Raw genomic sequence first — 19,367 nt, 5'->3', positions numbered from 1 at the left:
TGGGACTGGAGAGGAAGCAGTGAAGTTCTGCTGGAGTATAAACTTTCATTAGTGTTTAAAAGAAAAGCAAAGCATGAATGAACATCCCTTGGCATCTGGAAAGTTCCACCCCACCTTGGCGGCATTGCAGGGACAGATCCAGGGCTGTCCTTTTCGCTGCTACCTGAACAGAGAAGGAGATGGAGCATCTTCCCCTCTCCCCAGAATATGGGAGAAACATTAGAAAGGTGTTTTAATGAAAGGGCAGAGGGAGGGTGTGGTTAACCAGGTTCCTTCTCTCTCACCAAGGCTAAGTCCTGAGCGAGCGGGTGAGGGGGGTGATGAGGCAGGATGCAGGGTGATTGCGACCTTAGGCCATCCCTACCTTTGGCCTTTTCCAGCTGGGTCACTATCCTATAACCTAAGGCAGCCCCCCCACCCCCATAGGTAATAAGAAGTATGCCTCTGACCCCTAGGAGAATAGAGACCCCAGAGGAATGGAATAGGAGGGTTGTGGTATGGACAGGTGGACACTGGCCTGGGTATCCCCTGGGGTTCCTTACAGATGTCAGGGAGAGGCCTTCGGTTTCCATAACACGTCTTAGTTCAGAGGCTGGACAGACCCTTTTCTGAGGTCCTAAAGGAAATGTAGGCAGCGGTTCCTCAAGGTCACATGTGGGCAATCAGTTCAAAGTAAGTGGGAGTGCCTGGTAGGATGGGGGAGGGTGTGTGTGCTAGTGATCAACAGTGGCCTGTGCTAGAAGAAGTAGGTGGAGTCTATGCAATGTAATTTTTAAATTACTATTAAAAAAGAAACGGAAGGAATAGAAACCAAAGTCACTTCTGTTGCTGATCTGAAAGTCTCTATCAGTCTCGACCTTATTCATGGAGCTCATTGTTTCAACAAAACCTCAGATCGTTCCTCTGGGAAGTAACTGGAAGGGAGTGAGTATCATGGACAGGACTTGTTGGAGTCTGGAATTTTTTAAATTAACTACTTAATTAATTTTGTATTGTTTTAAAAATTTTTAATTAATTAATTTTTTTATTGTTGTGCAGCGTGTGAGTACATTGTGGCATTTACAAAGTTCTTACACTATATCATACTTGAATTCATCCCCTCCACCATTCTCCTTTATCCCCTCCTTGTTATTTTGTTTTTATTTTAATTTTTGACAGCACTGGAATTTGAACTCGGGCCTCATACTTCCCAGACAGGCACTCTTACCAGTAGAATAAGGGATTTGAGAAGCCTGGAAAAGAAAGAATTACCAAAGAGCAAGGAGCCAAGAGGCAAGAGCCTAGGGAGGCAAGTCTTGAAAAGGCACAATGCAGGGGGCTGGGATGGGCTTGAGGGGCATGCAGGGAGCTCTGAAGTCACCACAGAGCTGTGACTATGACTACAGATTCGGGAACCATGAGCTCTGCTACTTAGTGCCTGCGTGAACCTGGGGCTGCTCACCTAACATTTCTGTGACTCCTTCCTCATCTGCAAAGCAAGAGTAATGACAGAACTTGTGCCACAGGCTTGTGTGAGGATAAAACGAGTGCCTACATAGAAAGGATTTAGAATTGTGGTTAGCACATAGTAGGACCTGTTAACATTAAGTCTTCTCTAATAGAAGTAGATGTAGACCCTGAGACCAGAATTGATGTGCAAATAGTGGGTTTGGAAAGTGATCTCAGGAGGCATGAGTGGGGGAGCAGGAAAGAGGGGCAGGAAAGACAGGCGGTCAACAAAGGGTGTGTTATCAAGTCAATTTACCATTGTGGATCAGTGGAGGTTAATCTGCTGAGGAGCCCTGGGTGGTACAAGACATGCACTTCAGAGTTGCCCCATGGTGGTAAGTGAGGGAGCTGGAGTATTTATGTACCCATTTTAGTCACTCACTGGTCTAGGGGTATTTCACTGGTTCTGTGCCATTTTCAGCATTCTATGCACGATTAGGGCAGGACACACACACACACACACACACACACACACACACACACACACACACTCTTGGGTGAAGAGGTAGAGATGCTCTTGTTGGAAGCTAATGAAACCAGCTAGGGTTTCACCAGGCCCAAGCTGAGGCAAGAACATACCTACTACTACAACCACAAAGAGGCTCGTTAAGCAGCCCTGAATCTCCAACTAAAATCACACAGTATGGCTGTGAACCAGGACAAGTTAACCATTCCCAAATTGGGGGTTGATCTAGAGAGGGGAATGAGTTCTACAGTTGTCATAGAAAGTTAGGGGTGGCAGATCCTAGGATGCTAGCAAAGTCCATGTCCTAGTGTCCAGACTGGGTAAACCATGGACCATGGCCACTAAAGTGGGTTTGCCCATGTTATCTGAGAAAATTTTAACTGCAAGGTGTTAAGCCCTCCAGGGGAGTAACAGGGCATCCTGAGAAAGTATATATCATTATTTCCATTTTTGAACTTGTGAATAGGGGTTAAGTTGCAGAATTTGTGGTGATGTCATCTCTTGACATTAGATGCAACACTAAGGCCCCACATACTCTGTCCAGCTTTTCTAAATGCCTCAGGGAAATCCGTTCCTTGGAAGCAGCTATTAGAAGTCTTGAATTGATAAAAAGAAATTTGGAAAAGATGATGAAGCTGGCATTATTTACCTCTTTCCTGCATTTGTATGCAAACATAGGTTGCATTTGCTAAGGTTTTGAACAATGCAGGAAAAAGACAAGCTGAGTTCCCCTTCACCCACTAGAGACCTGCTGGCAAGCAATTTGGGAGCATAGAAAGGAATAAAGACAGTGTCTTCAGCCCCAGAGTCACTCAGGTCACAGTCCTTCCATGTTGGACTGGAATGCCTAGAGAACTGGAACAGCAGACTAACTCTGATCACCCACTCTGTTCTTGTCACCTTCATTTGCCACTATACAATGTGACCCCCACAGTGGTCGGTGTTTCCCACAAAGTCGAATATTCTTGCATGTTGTATGTTTTTATTTCCCCAAATCCATCCTCTTCTGGTTTTGTGTCAGAGTGGTAGACAAATTAGAGGCCACAGCTGCCATATAAACGAGCTTTTACCAGTGGAATATGAGTGGCAGAGTTGGGTAGAATTTTCATGCCATTACTTGCATCTTGTTTCCTTTCTCATTCCACTTCTTTGGGACTGGAATGCAGACTTGATAGAGACCCTGTTTTAACCATGCAGACAAAGACAATTCTCAGTCGCGTGACAGATGGGACATGCGGTTATGAGCGGGGCTGATTCACAGCACTGCCCTGCCAGCCAGGGTCCCCTCACCTCAGTCTTGCTTATGCTGAGGCTCTTATTTGAGAAAGAACTAAACTTCCATCCTGTATACTGGAGCCTCTTTATTATCGCCTCCCCTCCCCTGCCCCACAGCCTTTAGCTCCCATGTTGATTCCTGGTGTGGAATGTTAGAGACAGACGTGGCTGCTATACTACAGGCTGGAATAGTGTAGCTTAACTGGTCTGAGCATAGCCGCCCTGAACAATTTTGACAGGGATTAGGGAACAGAGCTTCTTTAATTCTGTCGCTTTGTCGTCATTGACATGTGATCTTGTGGTCTGGGATGGCTGCCCCAACTTCCACTATTCTGTTGTCATTTCAGCTAGTGGGGAGGGACAAAGATTGAGGAGCATACACCTTTCAAGATCATATTCCATGGGCCCAGTGAAAAGTTGGGAGTTTCATTTCTTAAGAAAGAAGAGAAACCAGATTCTGCCACACTCTGTGCAGTTGATTTCACTCAACAAATATTGGGAGGAACTTATGAAAGAAAGGCTTTTTCTTTTAAAGGAAGCTTAAATGTGATGTGAGCTTGGTGGGTTAAAAAGGCAACCAAAATTTGGTGGCTTAAGTATCCAATCAGATTAGGCTCATGATGCCCTGGTAACAAATAATCTCCAGATATTATTTGCCATAGCAGCTTGAAAACATGGCATATATCTATTCTGGTGTGCATAGTCCCTTGCAATGTGACTTTGCCACTCTTCCCATCAAGAGGTAAAGTCTGTTCCCTCTGTGTTGTGACCAATAGAAGATGGCAGAAGTGATGTCATGTGACTTTCACTTTGGTTCTGTTAGAATATTGTCCTGAGAATGCCATGCTAGGAAGGGCTGGGACTAAAAGACCATGAGAACAGGTCCAAATTCCTACTCTTCCCACTGAACTCAGTCTACAGGTGACTGTGGCTGCATGACTGAGTCCAGGAAAGACCACAGAAGAATCCCTTTGCCAACCCGCAGAATCATTTTTAAGTAAATAATTTTAAAGCCCCTATATTTTGGTTGTTATTCCCCCCACACATCAAGAGCAACGCAGTAGATTAAAATAACACAGGGTTTATTTTTTGCTCATATTGGATATCTTCTGGGGTCAGCAGGGGATTCTGCTTTTTGTGTCACCCAGGGATCTAGGCTGATGGAGAAGCCACCATCTCAAATGTTTCCATACAGAAGGAAAGGAAGTTAGCCAGACATGGTGGTGCACATCTGTAATCCCAGAACTTGGGAGGCAGGGGGTAAGTGAATTTGTAGTCTGGGCTACATAGTAAGATCCTGTCTCAAAAACAAACAAAAATCACCCCAGTACCACCAAAATAAATTTTAAAATAAAAATAAATAAATAAAGGTAAGATTCAAAGACAAAAATCAGAACAATACAAAACAAAAAAAAAAAATTGAAGGAAAGAAGGCTTCATTGGCTCTTAGAACTTCTACCTGAGAGTGACAATGTCACTCAAATTCATATTTCATTAGCCAAAGCAAATGGATGGGAAAATTCAATCCCACCCTAAGACTGAAAGGAGACAGACCCACAATATTTGTGACCATTCTTTAACACCCACCACTCTTAGGATGATTTCTACTGTAACAATCTGAGAAGGTGGGTAGGGCTGGTCTGACGTCAACAAAGTATCAGGAACCCAGGCTCCTCTGTTTGTTCTGTCCCCTCTAGATGTTGCCCATACCTCAGGTGGAAGATGGATTGCCACCAGGTTTATATTCCAGTCCATGGAGCTAGAAGGGCATTCTCCTCTTTTATTTTAGGAACATAAATTGAAAGTCACACATATATCATTTCTACTCAAATCCTATTGGCCAGAAGCAAGTCACTTTGACTTCCAGCTGCAAGGAAGGCTGGGAAATGTCTTTAGCTGGTGACTGTGTGTCCTCATAAACATCTCTTACTATAGAAGGAGGGGTGGAAGAGGCACCAGCAGCTCTGCCATAGCAGCAGCTTTGGGACCCCCAGTACCAGTGGTGTCATAGTCTTCATGTGTTCTATTTTACCTAGCGTGAACACCACTTTGTGTATGTGTGTTTCTGAGAAGTTTCTAAATTGAGTTTTCTCCAACTTAAAACATAACTTCAGAGAGGTTCAGCTTCATTTTTTGATTTATCTTATTGATTTATACCCCACATCTTTTGAAAAAGTATTAAAGAGACTTCTGTGGGACAGAGAGGCTGACACACTGGCTTAAAGTTTCTTTGTTTCCTGAATGTTACACAAGTGCAGGTTATGGTTTACAGGCACATCTCAAACTCCAAGATACTTTTATTCCTTCAAGTAACTAACTCCAAATTTATTTATTTTGCAACTTGGGAATTTTATTCACTGGAATTTCTGTAAAAATGTTCTAAACATGTTTTCCTATCTCCACAAGAAAGGGTTGATTTTATTTTTATCCCTAGATTCTCTCTGGGAGAGGGGTTCAGGGAAGAAAACAATCATGACTCTTCCTATTTATCACGAAGTTCTAAGAAAATTTGTCTCAAGTTCTTAGAAGTTTAAATTCAAGAAGATCACCTTGTCCCAGGCTCTCAGGAAGTCAAATTCACTTGGCAAAACCCAAAAGAAAACTAAAACTTTACTTAAATAAAACGTTTTGCAATATCTTGGATGGCTGTGAGTTTGTGTGCTTTAGACTAATGCAAGTGCAAGCGTGCACCAGAGCCTGTATAGGTGTTTGAGTACGTGTGTGTGAGTGTGTGCATGCATGGATGTGTGTGCGTGTGTGTGTGACAGGCGGCGCTTGGGAGCTGTACAAAAAGCCTGTGGTGGTAATCTACTGACTCTGTGGATGCACTGGATTTAGGGAGGCAGGGCAAAGGTTTTGCCCCTCAGCTCAGTCCCCAATCCCTGCTTATAATTTTGTTTCTAGCAAGAGACCATCCCCCTTGCCACTCCCTAGTTTTCGTTCTCTGCCAGCAAATGAAGTAGCTGCTGAGCCAGCTCTGGTTTTCGGGAAGTCAGATGACCTTTTCTCTCTCCTAGCTCTAGGTTCTCCCTGCCCTGGGGTGGACACCATGGACCCTCTGTTGGCTTTCCTTTGCCTGCTGTCCCTGTGCCCAGGTAGGAGGCAGGGTAGGGGGACAGTGGGGCCCTGTGGGCACGGCCAGTGCTACTAGATAGAGTCCCACATATGAAAGGGGTAGTTTCTCATGGTTTCTTTTCTCAACTGTGCTTTCCTTCTTTTCCTTGTTGCTGTCCATGTGTCTCCATGCCCACAGGCCTGGTGGCCAATGCTGCTCCCTCCTGCCCTCAGAATGTGAATATCTCTGGTGGCACTTTCACTCTCAGCCATGGCTGGGCCCCTGGGAGCCTCCTCACCTACTCCTGCCCCCAGGGCAGTTATCCAGTCCCTGCATCGCGGCTGTGCAAGAGCAATGGACAGTGGCAGACCCCGAAATCCACCCTGAGATCCAGCTGGCTCGTTAAAGCGGTCTGCAAACGTGAGGCTCCCCTTGGACTTTGTTCAACGTGCCTCGCCGGGGAACAGCCCGGAACTTCTATTTGGGAGTTACTCAGGGTGGGGTTTACGTTGGCTAGGTGGCGTGGGAGAAGGGCCAAGCTACTCTTACAGAGTGCCTTTCAGAATACTCGGAAAGTGTCAGTTGCTCATAGTAAGGAATTGGGGACAGGCAGCAATAGGGGTAGAAAGTTGAGGGGTGGGTTTTTACACACAATCAGCTGCACAGTAATGACCATCCTGAGTAGATGCTGAATGGCCCCGGATCCAAGACACCCAAGGATCTGAGGGCTGGGGTGGCCACAGCCCTCAGGGGATTGAGGGAAGTAGCTATTTATCAATCAGTTCGATTGAACTCTGTGAAATTGCCAGTATTCAGCCAGTTGCCTCAAACACTAACTTACATGGTTCTGTCTACCAACCCAAATGTTGGCCATCCATCTCTGCCTCTCCCACTTCTCTCCTCCAGCTGTTCGCTGTCCAGCCCCTGTTACCTTTGAGAACGGTGTGTACACCCCTCGGCTGGGATCCCACCCTGTGGGTGGCAACCTGAGCTTTGAGTGTGAGGATGGCTTCACACTGCGGGGCTCGTCTGTGCGGCACTGTCGTCCCAACGGCATGTGGGATGGACAGACAGCCGTGTGTGACAATGGGGGTGAGTGCATTGACTGATGAGTTGCATGGAGGCTTCTAGGAGCCAAGCGTGGGGACAGGGTTCTGCTGTTCTTGGTGGCACAGTAAATACTCCTGGATTTAGGTAAATTGAGGTCTAGCGTTCACCCACCACTTGTTCACAGGAAGCCTGGTCCAGGCAGTTGGTGCTAAGCTTCAGATTTGACATGGAGGCTTCACAAGATCTGCCCGACTTTTCTAAATGCCTCGGTGCAGCACTGGTATTTGACTCCATGAACTATTGAAGGGAAGCCATGCTGGAAAGAGTTGAGTCTTGTGTCTATGTCCCTTGCCTCTGGAGCCAAGGATGGGTTCCAAGGCCAGCTCTGACTTTGACAGCCTTTGAGCAGGTTATTTAACCTCTCTATGCCTCAGTTTCCACATCTGTGAAATGGGAACAGTAAGAGTGCCATCTTCATGGGAGTGCCATGTGGGTTCAATGAGTCGATATGAGCAAGCATCTAAAACAGTCACCGGAACCTGGTAAACACTTTGTACACATTTGTCTTTGCTAAATAGCCCAGGTGAACAGTGAGGGGCTCTCTGTGACAGGCAGCAGTTGGGCTCCCAGGATTCCCCGGGCCACATGAGCCTGTGGGTTACATAACAGAGAATAGAGAGTCCCCACATGGCAGGACAAATACCTCACCTAGTCACCCAGCTGAGGCTCCCTACGTATACCTTCGAATCGCTTCCAAATAGCTGTTTATTCAAGCATAAATAGAATTTATTTTAAAATTGAAGTATAATCTACCTATAGTAAAGGATGCAAATTTTTTTTTTATGCCAGGGATTGAACCTGGGCCTCTCACATGCTAGGCAAGCACTCTACCACTAAGCTATACCCCCGAGCTATGCAAATCTTAAATATTTAATTTGATGAATTTTTACACTTGTATCTACCTGTATAATCACAACCCAGACATAGAACATGTCTCACGCTCTAGGAGGCTCCTCCCTGTCTCCTTCCACAAGGCATTCCTCTTCTGACTTCCATGTTCATAGACTAGCTTAGCTTATTCTTACACTTCATATAAATGGAATCATGCAGGATGTGATTTTGTGCCTCTGGTTTCTTTTATTCAACACTGCCCATGAGATTTATCTATATTGTTATATGAATCAGTGGTTTGTTCTTTTTTATTGCTGTGTAGTATTCCATCATATGAATGTGCTAAAAATTGTTTATTCATTCTTCTGTTGATAGGCATTTGAGTTACTTCCAGTTTGGGGCTATTATGAGTAAAAGTTCTATGAACATTCTCACTTGTGGCTTTGGTACACCTTGATCCTCTTGAGTCCATGATCCACAAGTGGAATAGTCGAGAGAGATGATAGCTTGGCTTATATTTAGCGCTAAGTCTCACAAACAGTTTCACCAATACATGCTCCAGCAATGTAACAGAGTTCCAATTGCTGCAGTCCTCTCCAACACCTGGACCCACCTGTGGTTTTAGTGTTCAGTGACGTCTCATTGTGGCTTATGAAACACAAGTGTTTTTTCTTTATGGAGGGGTGTGGCTCATGACAGACACATATGAAAACAAAGTCAGGATTGGGATGCTTCAGCCGGGGACTGATGCTGCGGGATTCTGAATGCTCCATCCTACTTTATTCTCTATCCTCACCCTGATCTCACTGTTCTGGGGTCTCCCAAGGAACCCTGGAGGCTCTGAGGGTCTGGAGAGGAGGAAGAGCCTGATGGGAAGGGCAGACAGAGCCCTGTTCATCGCTGTCTTTTTTGTTCACTTGTAGCTGACCACTGTCCCAACCCTGGCATTTCGGTGGGTGCTGTGCGGACTGGCTCCCGCTTTGGCCTTGGGGACAAGGTCACATATCGCTGCTCCTCGAATCTGGTGCTGACAGGGTCTGTGGAGCGGGAGTGTTTGAACAACGGGGTCTGGAGTGGGACAGAGCCCATCTGCCGTCGTGAGTAGCCACACCGTCCTCTTGAGGCTCCTGGCACTCACTGTAGCCCTGATCTTGGCTAACCCTAGTGGGGCTCTTCCCACAGAGCCCTACTCTTACGACTTCCCTGAGGATGTGGCCCCTGCCCTAGGAACCTCCTTGTCCCACCTGCTTGGAGCCACCAATCCCACCCAGCAGAGGAAGGGTAAGTGTCTGAGGTGGGGGAACCAGGGGCTGGGCCTGGGCAAGGCAGGGGAGGGAGCCAGCTTCCTGGAGGCCAGGAAGCCTACAGTGAGCTCAGTGACTGAAGGGGAGGCAGGGAGGCTGGACTCCATTGGCTAGAGTGTAGGGAGAAGGTGAATCTGAATCTCCTCCTTTAACGTTTCTGCAGAAAACCTGGGCCGTAAAATCCAAATCCAGCGCTCAGGTCACCTGAACCTCTACCTACTCCTGGATGCCTCTCAGAGTGTGTCAGAGGATGACTTTAAGATCTTCAAGAACAGTGCTTCTCTCATGGTGGACAGGGTCAGGAATCCGGAACCTGCATGCGGAGGGGCCTTCCTGGCTCCCTCGGTCTCCTTCCCTTGCTCAGAGTCCCCCTCACCATCTACCTCCTTCTAGAAGTCTCCCCAAATTATATTTATGCCATGCAGGAATTTGAATTCAGTTTATATAATCGTATTTTTGATTCCCCAGACATTTTGGAGCACCTACCATGTGTCAGGCACTGTGCTGGGGTGCTGGGGGATACCAGAAATTTATCATCTAGAATAGTGGTCTCCATAGTGGTGTAACAAGAAAATCCATGGGGATGTGGCAGAAAAATACTGGCATTCCTATTGGATAATTTAATTTTATTTAAGTCAATAACTTAACATTTAATAACTTCCTTTTAAAATGTCAAAATTTGGTGTAAGTTTAAATGTGTATGATATATTTGAGTAGGGAAACACATAATTTATAAATACATATATCTATATTGGGGTATGTGCCAGAAATGTTTTTACTCAAGATGTACAAACAGAAGAATTTGAGTCATTGGTTTCAGTTCCTGGCCAGTACTTTATTTTGGTAATTATGTATTTCACAATAATTCATGTTATATAGATGGTTTTTCCTCCCAGCAATATTAAAATAAAAAAATACTTTTAAGCTGAGTGTGGTGGCACAAGCCTGTAATCTCAGCAGCACTCAGAAGGTAGAGGCAGGAGGATCACAAATTTGAGGCCAGTCTGAGCTACATAGTGAGACCCTGTCTCAAAAAAAAAAAAAAAGGTAAAAGTAAAAACATTTTTTTGGGGTATGGGAAAGAACCCAGGACCTCCTGCATGCTAAGTGCATGTTCTACCACTGAGCTACACCTCTAGTCTCTCAGACACAGTGTTTTGTGTCTGTGTGTGGCAGTATTGGAGTTTGAATTTAGGGCTTGTTAGGGAGGTGCTTTACCACTTAAGCCATGCTTCCAGCTCTTTTCTGCTTTAGTTATTTTTCAGGTATGACCTGTGTTTTTGTCCACCGCCAACCTCATACTGTGATCTTCCTAATTACAGCCTTTCGCATAGCTGGGATCACAGGCACATGCCATTACTCCTGGCTTGTTGTTGAGATGAGGTCTTGCTAACTTTTTGCTGGCCTCTAACCGTGATCCTCCTGATTCTTGCCTCCTCCTAAACAGCTGGGACTACAGGGGTGAGCTGCTGCACCTGGCTTAGATACATTTCAAAGACTTTTTTGTATTCCAAAGAGTCTCTCTTAGGACTTAAAATTAAGTACCACATTGAGGCCACAAAATACACCAGTTAGAGAAATGACATCAGAGTCACACTGGCAGACTTACCTGCTCCTTCCGCCTCTTACTAGTGGTGGGATTTGGGGCAGGGTGATAAGCCTCAATTTCCTTATCTTTGAGATAGGGACTGTGGTGCCCCTTCACTGTGTTAATGTGAGGATGAAATGAGGAGAGAGTCTGTCAAAGAATACAGACGCTCATTAAATGTTACTTTCTTGGCTTCTTCCAAGGTGCAGCTTCTTAATGAGTGTTCTGTCCCTGTCAGGCTTGGTCCAGATTCTCTGTGGGCCCCTTCCTTGCTCTCCTACAATCTCCTCATTTGTTTCGGGGCCCTCACACCATCTCTCATCTGCCCTCCACAGATCTTCAGCTTTGACATCAATGTTAGCGTTGCCATTATCACGTTTGCCTCACAGCCCAAAATTATCATGTCTGTCCTGAATGACAAATCCCGGGATGTGACCGAAGTCAGCAGCAGTATGGAAAATGTGGACTATGCAGGTATGACTGCAAGTGAAGTCAAGTGAAGGTGATGTAGAGAAGAGGATGGATTCGGTAACTGCAGACAGATTCCAGAAAAATGAGAGAGAGAGGCATCTTGAGGCACTCAAGTAGCTTCCAAGGCCAGGGTCATGGCGGGGCTCCAGCAACCCCACCTCCTGGCTTCCACTGATGCCCTGCAGGTCCAGGTGCACCATGTGGGTCTTCAGCTCCTCGCAGAGCCCAAGCTGCACGTTCTGCTTTTCATGGCTCAGCGCTGTAGACGTCCCTGCCATTGTCCACCTGCACATGTGTAAATCTGCTTGGGTGGCATGTGGCAAATGGCTAAAACAACCCAAGTTCTTTGGAAATATCATCTTCGAATCTTGGGACATCAGAGAGGTCTTGGACAGGGTTATGAAATGAGCATTTCTAAGGCTGGATGACTTTTGAGTAGGCAATGGTGCCAAATCTCCACAGATGGCAAAGGTCTGAGTTTATCAAATCAGTCTGATAACTTCCATTTCTAGTGCTTGGGGGAGCAGAGTGATTCCTCACTTCCAGGTAGGAGGTAGGAAGTTTCTAAGAGAGCTCTTCCTTTCGGCATATTCCAGATCATAGAAACGGAACTGGGACCAACATCTATGAAGCCCTAAATAGTGTCTACATCATGATGAATAACCAAATGCAGCGTCTTGGTATAGAAAGCATGGGCTGGAAGGAAATCCGACATGCCATCATTCTTCTGACAGATGGTGGGTATCGCCATGTCTGCTGGGGTCTGGAATAGCGGAAGGAGTGTCAAGGTAGTGTTGGAAGGCCGGCACTCTGGGCCTCCCTTGGCCACTCTGGGCCTCAGTTTCTTTCCTTTTCTTTGTTCAGTCTTCATAGCAAATGTATTTCAAGAAAGGGAGTTAAGCAACAGTGCAGTTGAACTAACGTAAAATAAATTCTTATGCAAGTCCTGTTATTCTTTGGTGAGATGGTTTCCCTTATATCATATATTAATGTATGAGAATAGAGAAGCTCTCTTTCCTTTTCATTTATTTTATTTACTTTTTGTGGTACTGGGGTTTTGAATTCAGGGCCTGCACCTTGAGCCACTCCACTAGCCCTTTTTGTGAAGGGTTTTTTCAAGATAGGGTTTTGTGAGCTATTTTCCCGGGCTGGCTTTGAACCACAGTCCTCCTGATATCTGCCTCCTGAGTAACTAGGATTACAGGCATGATCCACTGGAGCCTGGCTCTCTTTGCTTTTGTTTTGCTTTGTTCGTTTTTTGAGACAGTCTTGCTATATAGCTCAGGCTAACCTCAAATTCACTATGTAGCCCAGGCTGGCCTCGAACTCACGGTCCTCTTGCCTCAGCCTCCTGAGTGACTGGGATTACAAGCATGAACCATCATACCCAGCTTTCTTCTTTTTTAAATATAATTAATTTAAATTATCACAGTCATTGTACATGTTTATGGGGCATGGTGTGCTTTTTCAATACATATATACAATTTGTGATCATATCTTATCAACTCAGACATTTATCATTTCTTTGTGCTGGGAGGACTCAAAATTCTCTCTACTAGCTATTTCAAAATAGTCAATTAATTGTTGTCAAGCATAGTTATCCTATAGTGCTATAGAGCACCGGAAAAATATGGAATGTCTCATGTGCCATTGTCACACAGGGGCCTTGCTAATCTCTGTATCCTTCCAGTTTTAGTATCTGTGCTGCCAAAGCAGCATGGGCCACAGTATCTTATTTATAAAGTAGAAATGGGTTGATAGTGATAACAGTGGCAATGAGGATAATCACAGCTGCTCTCCTTTCTGCACACAATTTTTATGTAAAGCAACCTGTGTGGTTTGTGTAAAAGCGCTCTGTGGTTAGGACATGTTGGTTTGTTACTCCCTGGGAGGTAGCTAGCACTGAGCAGAAACGGGAGGGGTCACCTGTAGTACCTCTGGCCTCTGCCTCTACCTCTTGATTTTATGTAGCTCCTCTAGGACTCAGTTTTCTCATGTATGAACCAAGCATGCCAACATTTCCAGGGTTTCATGAGAATTAAATGAGAAAAAGTATATGAAACTCCTGGCCTGGAATATAGAACATTTTAGTAAATGGCATATATTAAAATGTTTTTGTTAAGGGTCCTAGTTTAAATGCTTCCTCATACTTCCAGGGCCTTGGGATTTTTTTTTTTTTTTGGTTGAGATGGGGGCTTTCAAACTGTGATTCTCCCAATCTCTTCCTTCTGAGTAGCTAGGATTTAGGCGTGAGCCATTGTGCCCTGCTGCTTTGGGATTTTGTGTGTGTGTGTATGTGTGTGTGTGTGTGTGTGTGTGTGTGTGTGTGTGTGTGTGTGTGTGTGTTTGAACTCAGGGCTTCATGCTTGCAAAGCAAGCACTTTACTGCTTGAACCACACCCTCAGTCCATATTGCTCTGTTTATTTTGAAGATTGCGGGGGAGGGGGGTCTCGCAAACTATTTGCCATGGCTGGTCTGGAACCATGATCCTCCCAATCTCAGCCTCCCACATATCTAGGATTACAGGCATGAGCTACTGGCACCTGGCTAGTTTGGGGAATCTTGATACCAGCACCCAACTGGTTTGGGGAATCTTGATACCCATCCAGATGGGCAATTCTTTTGTCCTCTCTTTTCTAGGAAAGTCCAATATGGGTGGCTCTCCTAAGCCAGCGGTTGACAACATCAGAGAAATGCTAAACATCAACCAGAAAAGGAATGACTACCTAGGTGTGCCTCTGCCCCCATCTCTGCTGCCCCTGTCGGGTGGGGGCATAGTGTCCTCAGCCAGGGGTTCTTGCAAATCTTGGCTCTGGCCCCGAGCCGCACGGTTTTCTCTGTTGTTCTGTGTAGAGATGCTGAGTATGATATGATGAGTCTGGAGTCAAACTGCCCACGGTCTCTACCCTGGTTTCATCTTTGCCAGGCTGGGGTTGTAGGCAGTTTCTTTATCTGTGAGTGGGAAGTTGTACTAGGACCTGCCTCACAGAGAACCACTCAGCGCACATTAGCTTCTGCAGCCATCGTCATATTGTCCTCACCACCTTCTCACATTTCAGGAAATGTTCCGGGAAGAAGGGGCCTGTCTCTGCCATCCCCCTTTTAGCAATATAGCTAGTTAACTAAGCTTTGGCAGGTGCAGCCGCTAAAGGAAAAAATCCTCAGGTTCAGAGTAAACACAAACGACACTGACTTTTGACTTGAAAAGAATTTGTATTTGTGGTGATGGGGAGTGCAGGGGAATGGAAACTAGTGCAGGCTAAGAGGTACTTTACCACTGAGCTACACTCCACTCCAAAGAAAAGAATTTTGGAGAGAGACACTCAGGCAGGCAGAATAGTTGTTTCTTGTTTTTGTTTTTAATGGTACTGGGTTTGAACTCAGGGCTTTTGTGCTTGCTAGACAAGTTCTCTACCACTTCAGTCACACTCCTTGAAGGCTTGTTTTAAGCCTTCAAATTTCACCGTCTTGGTGGGTCCTCTTCTTTCCATTCCCACTGCTCCATCCCTGACCCTTAGGGGTAAGCTGATTCCTCTTTAAAACTTGCTAGCCCAAGGAAGACAACACTCAAACCCCATTCCCTTCCTCCTGAGCATCTGAGCCAGGTTCAAATCTCAAAAAGAGCAGGGATTGGAAGCATGACTCAAATAGTAAAGTGCTTGCCTAGCAGGCACAAGGCCGTGCGTTCAATCCCCAGAACCACCCATCTTCCCTCTACCCCCAAAAAAAGAAAGGCTGGGGCTATAGCTCAGTGGTATAACATTTGCTTAGCATGCTCGAGGTTCTGGGTTTGATCCCCAACACTGCAAAATACACAAACAAATAAGCAGGAAACGGAAGGAAAATACTCCAAGAAAACATGCAGGGAACATTGTTGTGTTGCTCCCACTAGGTGTGGCTGCCTTGCTTCCTGGCTGAAGTCTTCTCTCAGCCTCCCTGAGAATTCTGCTGCTTACATACAAGCACAGAGCCCTCTGAGAGCAAAATGAACCACAAAGGATGAGAGAAAACCAACCATCTCAGGGTGGTTTTCCCTAGCACCCATGCTCTGAGACCAGCATGAACTGTTGTGTGGTTGTGTGGGTCCAGGGCCACTCCTAGGAAGAGGTGACTTTGGTGCTTCTCCCTGAGCCTACTTTTTATAAAGGAAGAGCAGATCTGAAGCTTTGTCTCCAGCCTGTGGTTCATGAGTTCTATATATTCATTTGGTTATTTCAAAGCCCTTACTGAGAACCCTTATTCTCCCAGGCCAGGCACCATCCTCAGTGCTAGGATTCAGCTGTAAACAGGAAAGACAGAAATGCCTACTCCCAGGGGACAGAGGGGACAATGTATTTCCTAGGGTTGTTTTAACAAACTACCCCAAACTTGGGTGGCTTAAAACACAAATTTATTCTCCCAGTTCTGGAGGTCGAAAGTCTGAAATCAAGTGTAAGTAGGGCTGTGCTCCCTCTGGAGGCTCTAAGGGAAGAATCCTTCTCCCCTCTCCCCATCTTCCACCTCTGTGGCTCTAAGGCCTTTCCTTGATTTGTAGCAGCTTAACCTCAACTTCTACTTCTGTTCTTTGTTTCTTTTCTGTGTGATCTGTGTCACTACACAGTGTCCATCTATTTGTGTGTTTGTGTCAAATTCCTCTCTTATTTTTATTTATTTAAAAAATATAGTTTTTTTGCAGAGTTGGGGAATGAACCCAGGCTCTTACACATACTAAGCAGGCACTTTGCAAGCCCCCCTTCTTACAACCCAATGACAGCAGTCAGGTTAGGCTCACCTTAACCTAGTATGACCGCATCTTAACTTGATATCAGCAAAGACTGTTTCCAATTAAGGTCACATTCACAGACCCCAGGGAGTTAGGACCTGAACACATTCTTTTGGGTAACACAATTTTACCCACTATAGGCAACACATGATAAATAAGGAAACCATATAGCAAGCAGCTGGTGGGTGACATGCAACATGATAAAAGTAGAGCAGGAAGAAGATGGGAGGGCCTGGGACATTGCAGTTTTAACAGAGAGGGCCTCGCTGAGAAGGTGACATCTGAGCCAAGACTTTAAAAAGCTGTGACAATAAGCTTGTGGACGTCTGGAGGAGAATGAACCAGGCAGAGGTGCAGCTGGCACAGAGGACCTGAAGTAGGAGTGTGCCTGAAGATTAGGGGAACTTCAAAGAGGCTGTGTGGGAAGGGCAGAGGCAGAGAGTGGTAGGAAACAAAGTCAGACAGGTAGCAGGGATAAGGGAGGCAGGGGTCTAACTCATTCAAGTCTTTGTTGGCACAGTGAGTTCAAATGCCAGCCGTCAGTCTTATGGGGTAGCTGCCCAGCCACAGGGTTTCTGGTGATTTCTCTCCTCCCCATCAGACATCTATGCCATTGGGGTGGGAAAGCTGGATGTGGACTGGAGAGAATTGAATGAGCTGGGGTCCAAGAAGGATGGTGAGAGACATGCCTTCATCCTGCAGGACACACAGGCTCTGCAGCAGGTCTTTGAGCACATGTTGGGTGAGTGAGCTTCATCTTCCTGGCAGCGGGGAGGAGGGTGAGGAGCCAGCCTAGGTGGAGAACCTGGATGCCGTGCTTCTCATTCACCTCCTTCCCAATCTAATCCTCATACTCTCAGATGTCTCCACGCTCACTGACACCATCTGTGGAGTGGGGAACATGTCAGCCAATGCCTCCAACCAGGAGAGGACACCCTGGCATGTCATTATTAAGGTACCAGAAAGGAGGGGTGGAACTTGGATCCCAGAGGTGAAGGCAGACATGGGCCAGAGACATTGCAGTCCCTGATTGTCACCTATTTCCTGCAGTCCAAGAGTCAGGAGACCTGTCGGGGGGCTCTCATCTCTGACCAGTGGGTCCTGACAGCAGCTCACTGCTTCCACAAAGCTAAGGACCATTCCCTGTGGAGGGTCAACGTGGGTAAGGCAGGGGCTGTACCAGGCTCCTGACCCTGACACTGAGGCCACAGCTTCTACTTCCTGTCCGCAGCCTATAGCCTTTTCAGGAGTCCTGGTACAGCCTAATTCATCATATTGTTCCCAGGTGATCCAGACTCCCAGTGGGGCAAAGAATTCCTTATTGAGGAGGCAGTGATCCCCTCAGGGTTTAATGTCTGTGCAAAGAAGGACCAGGGAATCTTGGAATTCTACGGTGATGACATCGCCCTGCTGAAGCTGGCCCAAAAAGTGAAGATGTCCACCCATGCCAGGTGTCTGGGATGGGATGGCTCTCTGCAGGGGAGTGCTCTGGGAAGCAGACCTGTGTGACGCTCACCCTTCTTCTCAGGCCCATCTGCCTTCCCTGCACCATGGAGGCCAATATGGCTCTGCGGAAACCCCAAGGCAGCACTTGTCAGGACCATGGTGAGTGTTGGGTTTGGGAAGAGTTGGGACCAGGACTTGGGGCAGTCCTCAAGCCAGATAACTGGATTCTGGGTAAAGAGACCTGTACCGACATCCTTTTCTCCTTGATGGCAGAAAGAGAACTTCTGAACCAACAGAGCATTCCTGCTCATTTTGTGGCCTTGAATGGGAGCAAACTGAACATTAACCTCAAGACAGGGCCACAGGTGAGGGTCTCAGGTTAGGATTGCTGGGATTCCCCAGAGGTAGCTCCCAGAATGTTGACCAATCTTTCTCCTCTGGCTCTGGCTGCTTCCTCCATCTGACTCAAGTTACCCTTCCTCTGATGCCTAGCTGGTCTTCCAAGTGTTCTCTAGGCCACTCATTTCATTCTTCTCTCCCACTCCATGCCTACCGCAGTGGACAAGCTGTATCCAGGTTGTCTCTCAAGACAAAAAAACGTTCCCCAACTTAACAGATGTCAGAGAGGTGGTGACAGATCAGTTCCTGTGTAGTGGGACTCCAGGGGATGAGAATCCCTGCAAAGGTGAATGCCCCTCTGCCTGGATTCTCAGGTGGTAAGGCCACTGTGTCCCTGTGGCCAGGATGCCAGGGCACCAGTGTGCTGCCCCAGATGACAATGTCCCTTGTCTCTCTTTGTCTACAGGAGAATCTGGGGGAGCAGTTTTCCTTGAACGGAGATTCAGGTTTTTCCAGGTGAGAAGGGGGAAGGCATGGGGCACAGGATCTTCACCTTGCTGGGGCATGTGGGAGGCCTCTGAAGGAACCAGAGAGGTTGGAAGTGGGAGCTGATGGAGCCTCCTATCCTGTTGTCTCCTTTCCTCCAGGTGGGCCTGGTGAGCTGGGGTCTCTACAACCCTTGTTTTGGCGCCACCAACAAAAATTCCCGCAAAAAGGCTTCCCCTGGCGTCCCATCGCCCCGGGACTTCCACATTAATCTTTTCCGCCTGCAGCCCTGGCTGAGGCGGCACCTGGAGGGCGTTCTGAACTTTTTGCCCCTTTAACAATGGCCACGGACTCCTTTTGCTCTCCTGCCAGGATCTGCTCCCATCTCCTACCTCTGAATGTTCACCCTCAGACCCCATGACCCATCCTCACTCCTACCTGCGTAAATCCTGGGCTCCAGAGGCCAGAGGCAGTACACACAGCTGGGGAATCCCCAAGGCTGGTGCCCGCAGGATTGCCCATGCTCAAATCCCTACCCCCTTCCTGACTCATGCTCCTTTCACTTTTGCATGGAATTTCCCAGTTATGAAATTAATAAAAATCAAGATTTCCACATTTGTTTGCACTTCTGCCTGGGGGATGGGGAGGCCAGATGATTCCAGGAAGGTCAGAGACCCTGGTGGACAAACAGTGTCTGGACTCTGCCCCATAACACAGTCCACAGGAGAGTGAGCTGGGGGTCCCT

General features: G+C 46.7%; 1 protein-coding gene and 1 pseudogene across 2 annotated transcripts; one reads left to right on the top strand and one right to left on the bottom strand.

The window, feature by feature from the left end:
- Window positions 1-795: 795 nt before the first annotated feature.
- C2 (complement C2) lies at window positions 796-19,237 on the top strand. 2 transcript variants are annotated; one of them, XM_020168515.2, is made up of 19 exons: window positions 796-924; window positions 6,247-6,324; window positions 6,483-6,704; window positions 7,191-7,376; window positions 9,149-9,322; window positions 9,408-9,506; window positions 9,693-9,826; window positions 11,453-11,591; window positions 12,185-12,325; window positions 14,230-14,319; window positions 16,953-17,093; window positions 17,212-17,306; window positions 17,402-17,513; window positions 17,637-17,802; window positions 17,880-17,956; window positions 18,071-18,162; window positions 18,356-18,482; window positions 18,603-18,652; window positions 18,784-19,237. In XM_020168515.2, exons 2-19 carry the CDS (start codon window positions 6,279-6,281, stop codon window positions 18,958-18,960), a joined length of 2,268 nt encoding a protein of 755 aa, XP_020024104.1. In that variant the 5' UTR covers window positions 796-924; window positions 6,247-6,278; the 3' UTR covers window positions 18,961-19,237. The 2 variants fall into 2 exon arrangements, with proteins under 2 accessions (XP_020024104.1, XP_073938611.1); XM_074082510.1 differs by lacking the exons at window positions 796-924; window positions 18,356-18,482 and having other exon boundaries at window positions 6,107-6,324; window positions 18,784-18,945.
- Window positions 13,213-13,306, bottom strand: LOC141410546 (U6 spliceosomal RNA; annotated as a pseudogene).
- Window positions 19,238-19,367: the final 130 nt, after the last annotated feature.

Source organism: Castor canadensis, chromosome 8, assembly GCF_047511655.1.
Source record: "Castor canadensis chromosome 8, mCasCan1.hap1v2, whole genome shotgun sequence".
Lineage (NCBI taxonomy): Eukaryota > Metazoa > Chordata > Mammalia > Rodentia > Castoridae > Castor > Castor canadensis.
This window is presented reverse-complemented; position numbering and strand designations above follow the sequence as displayed.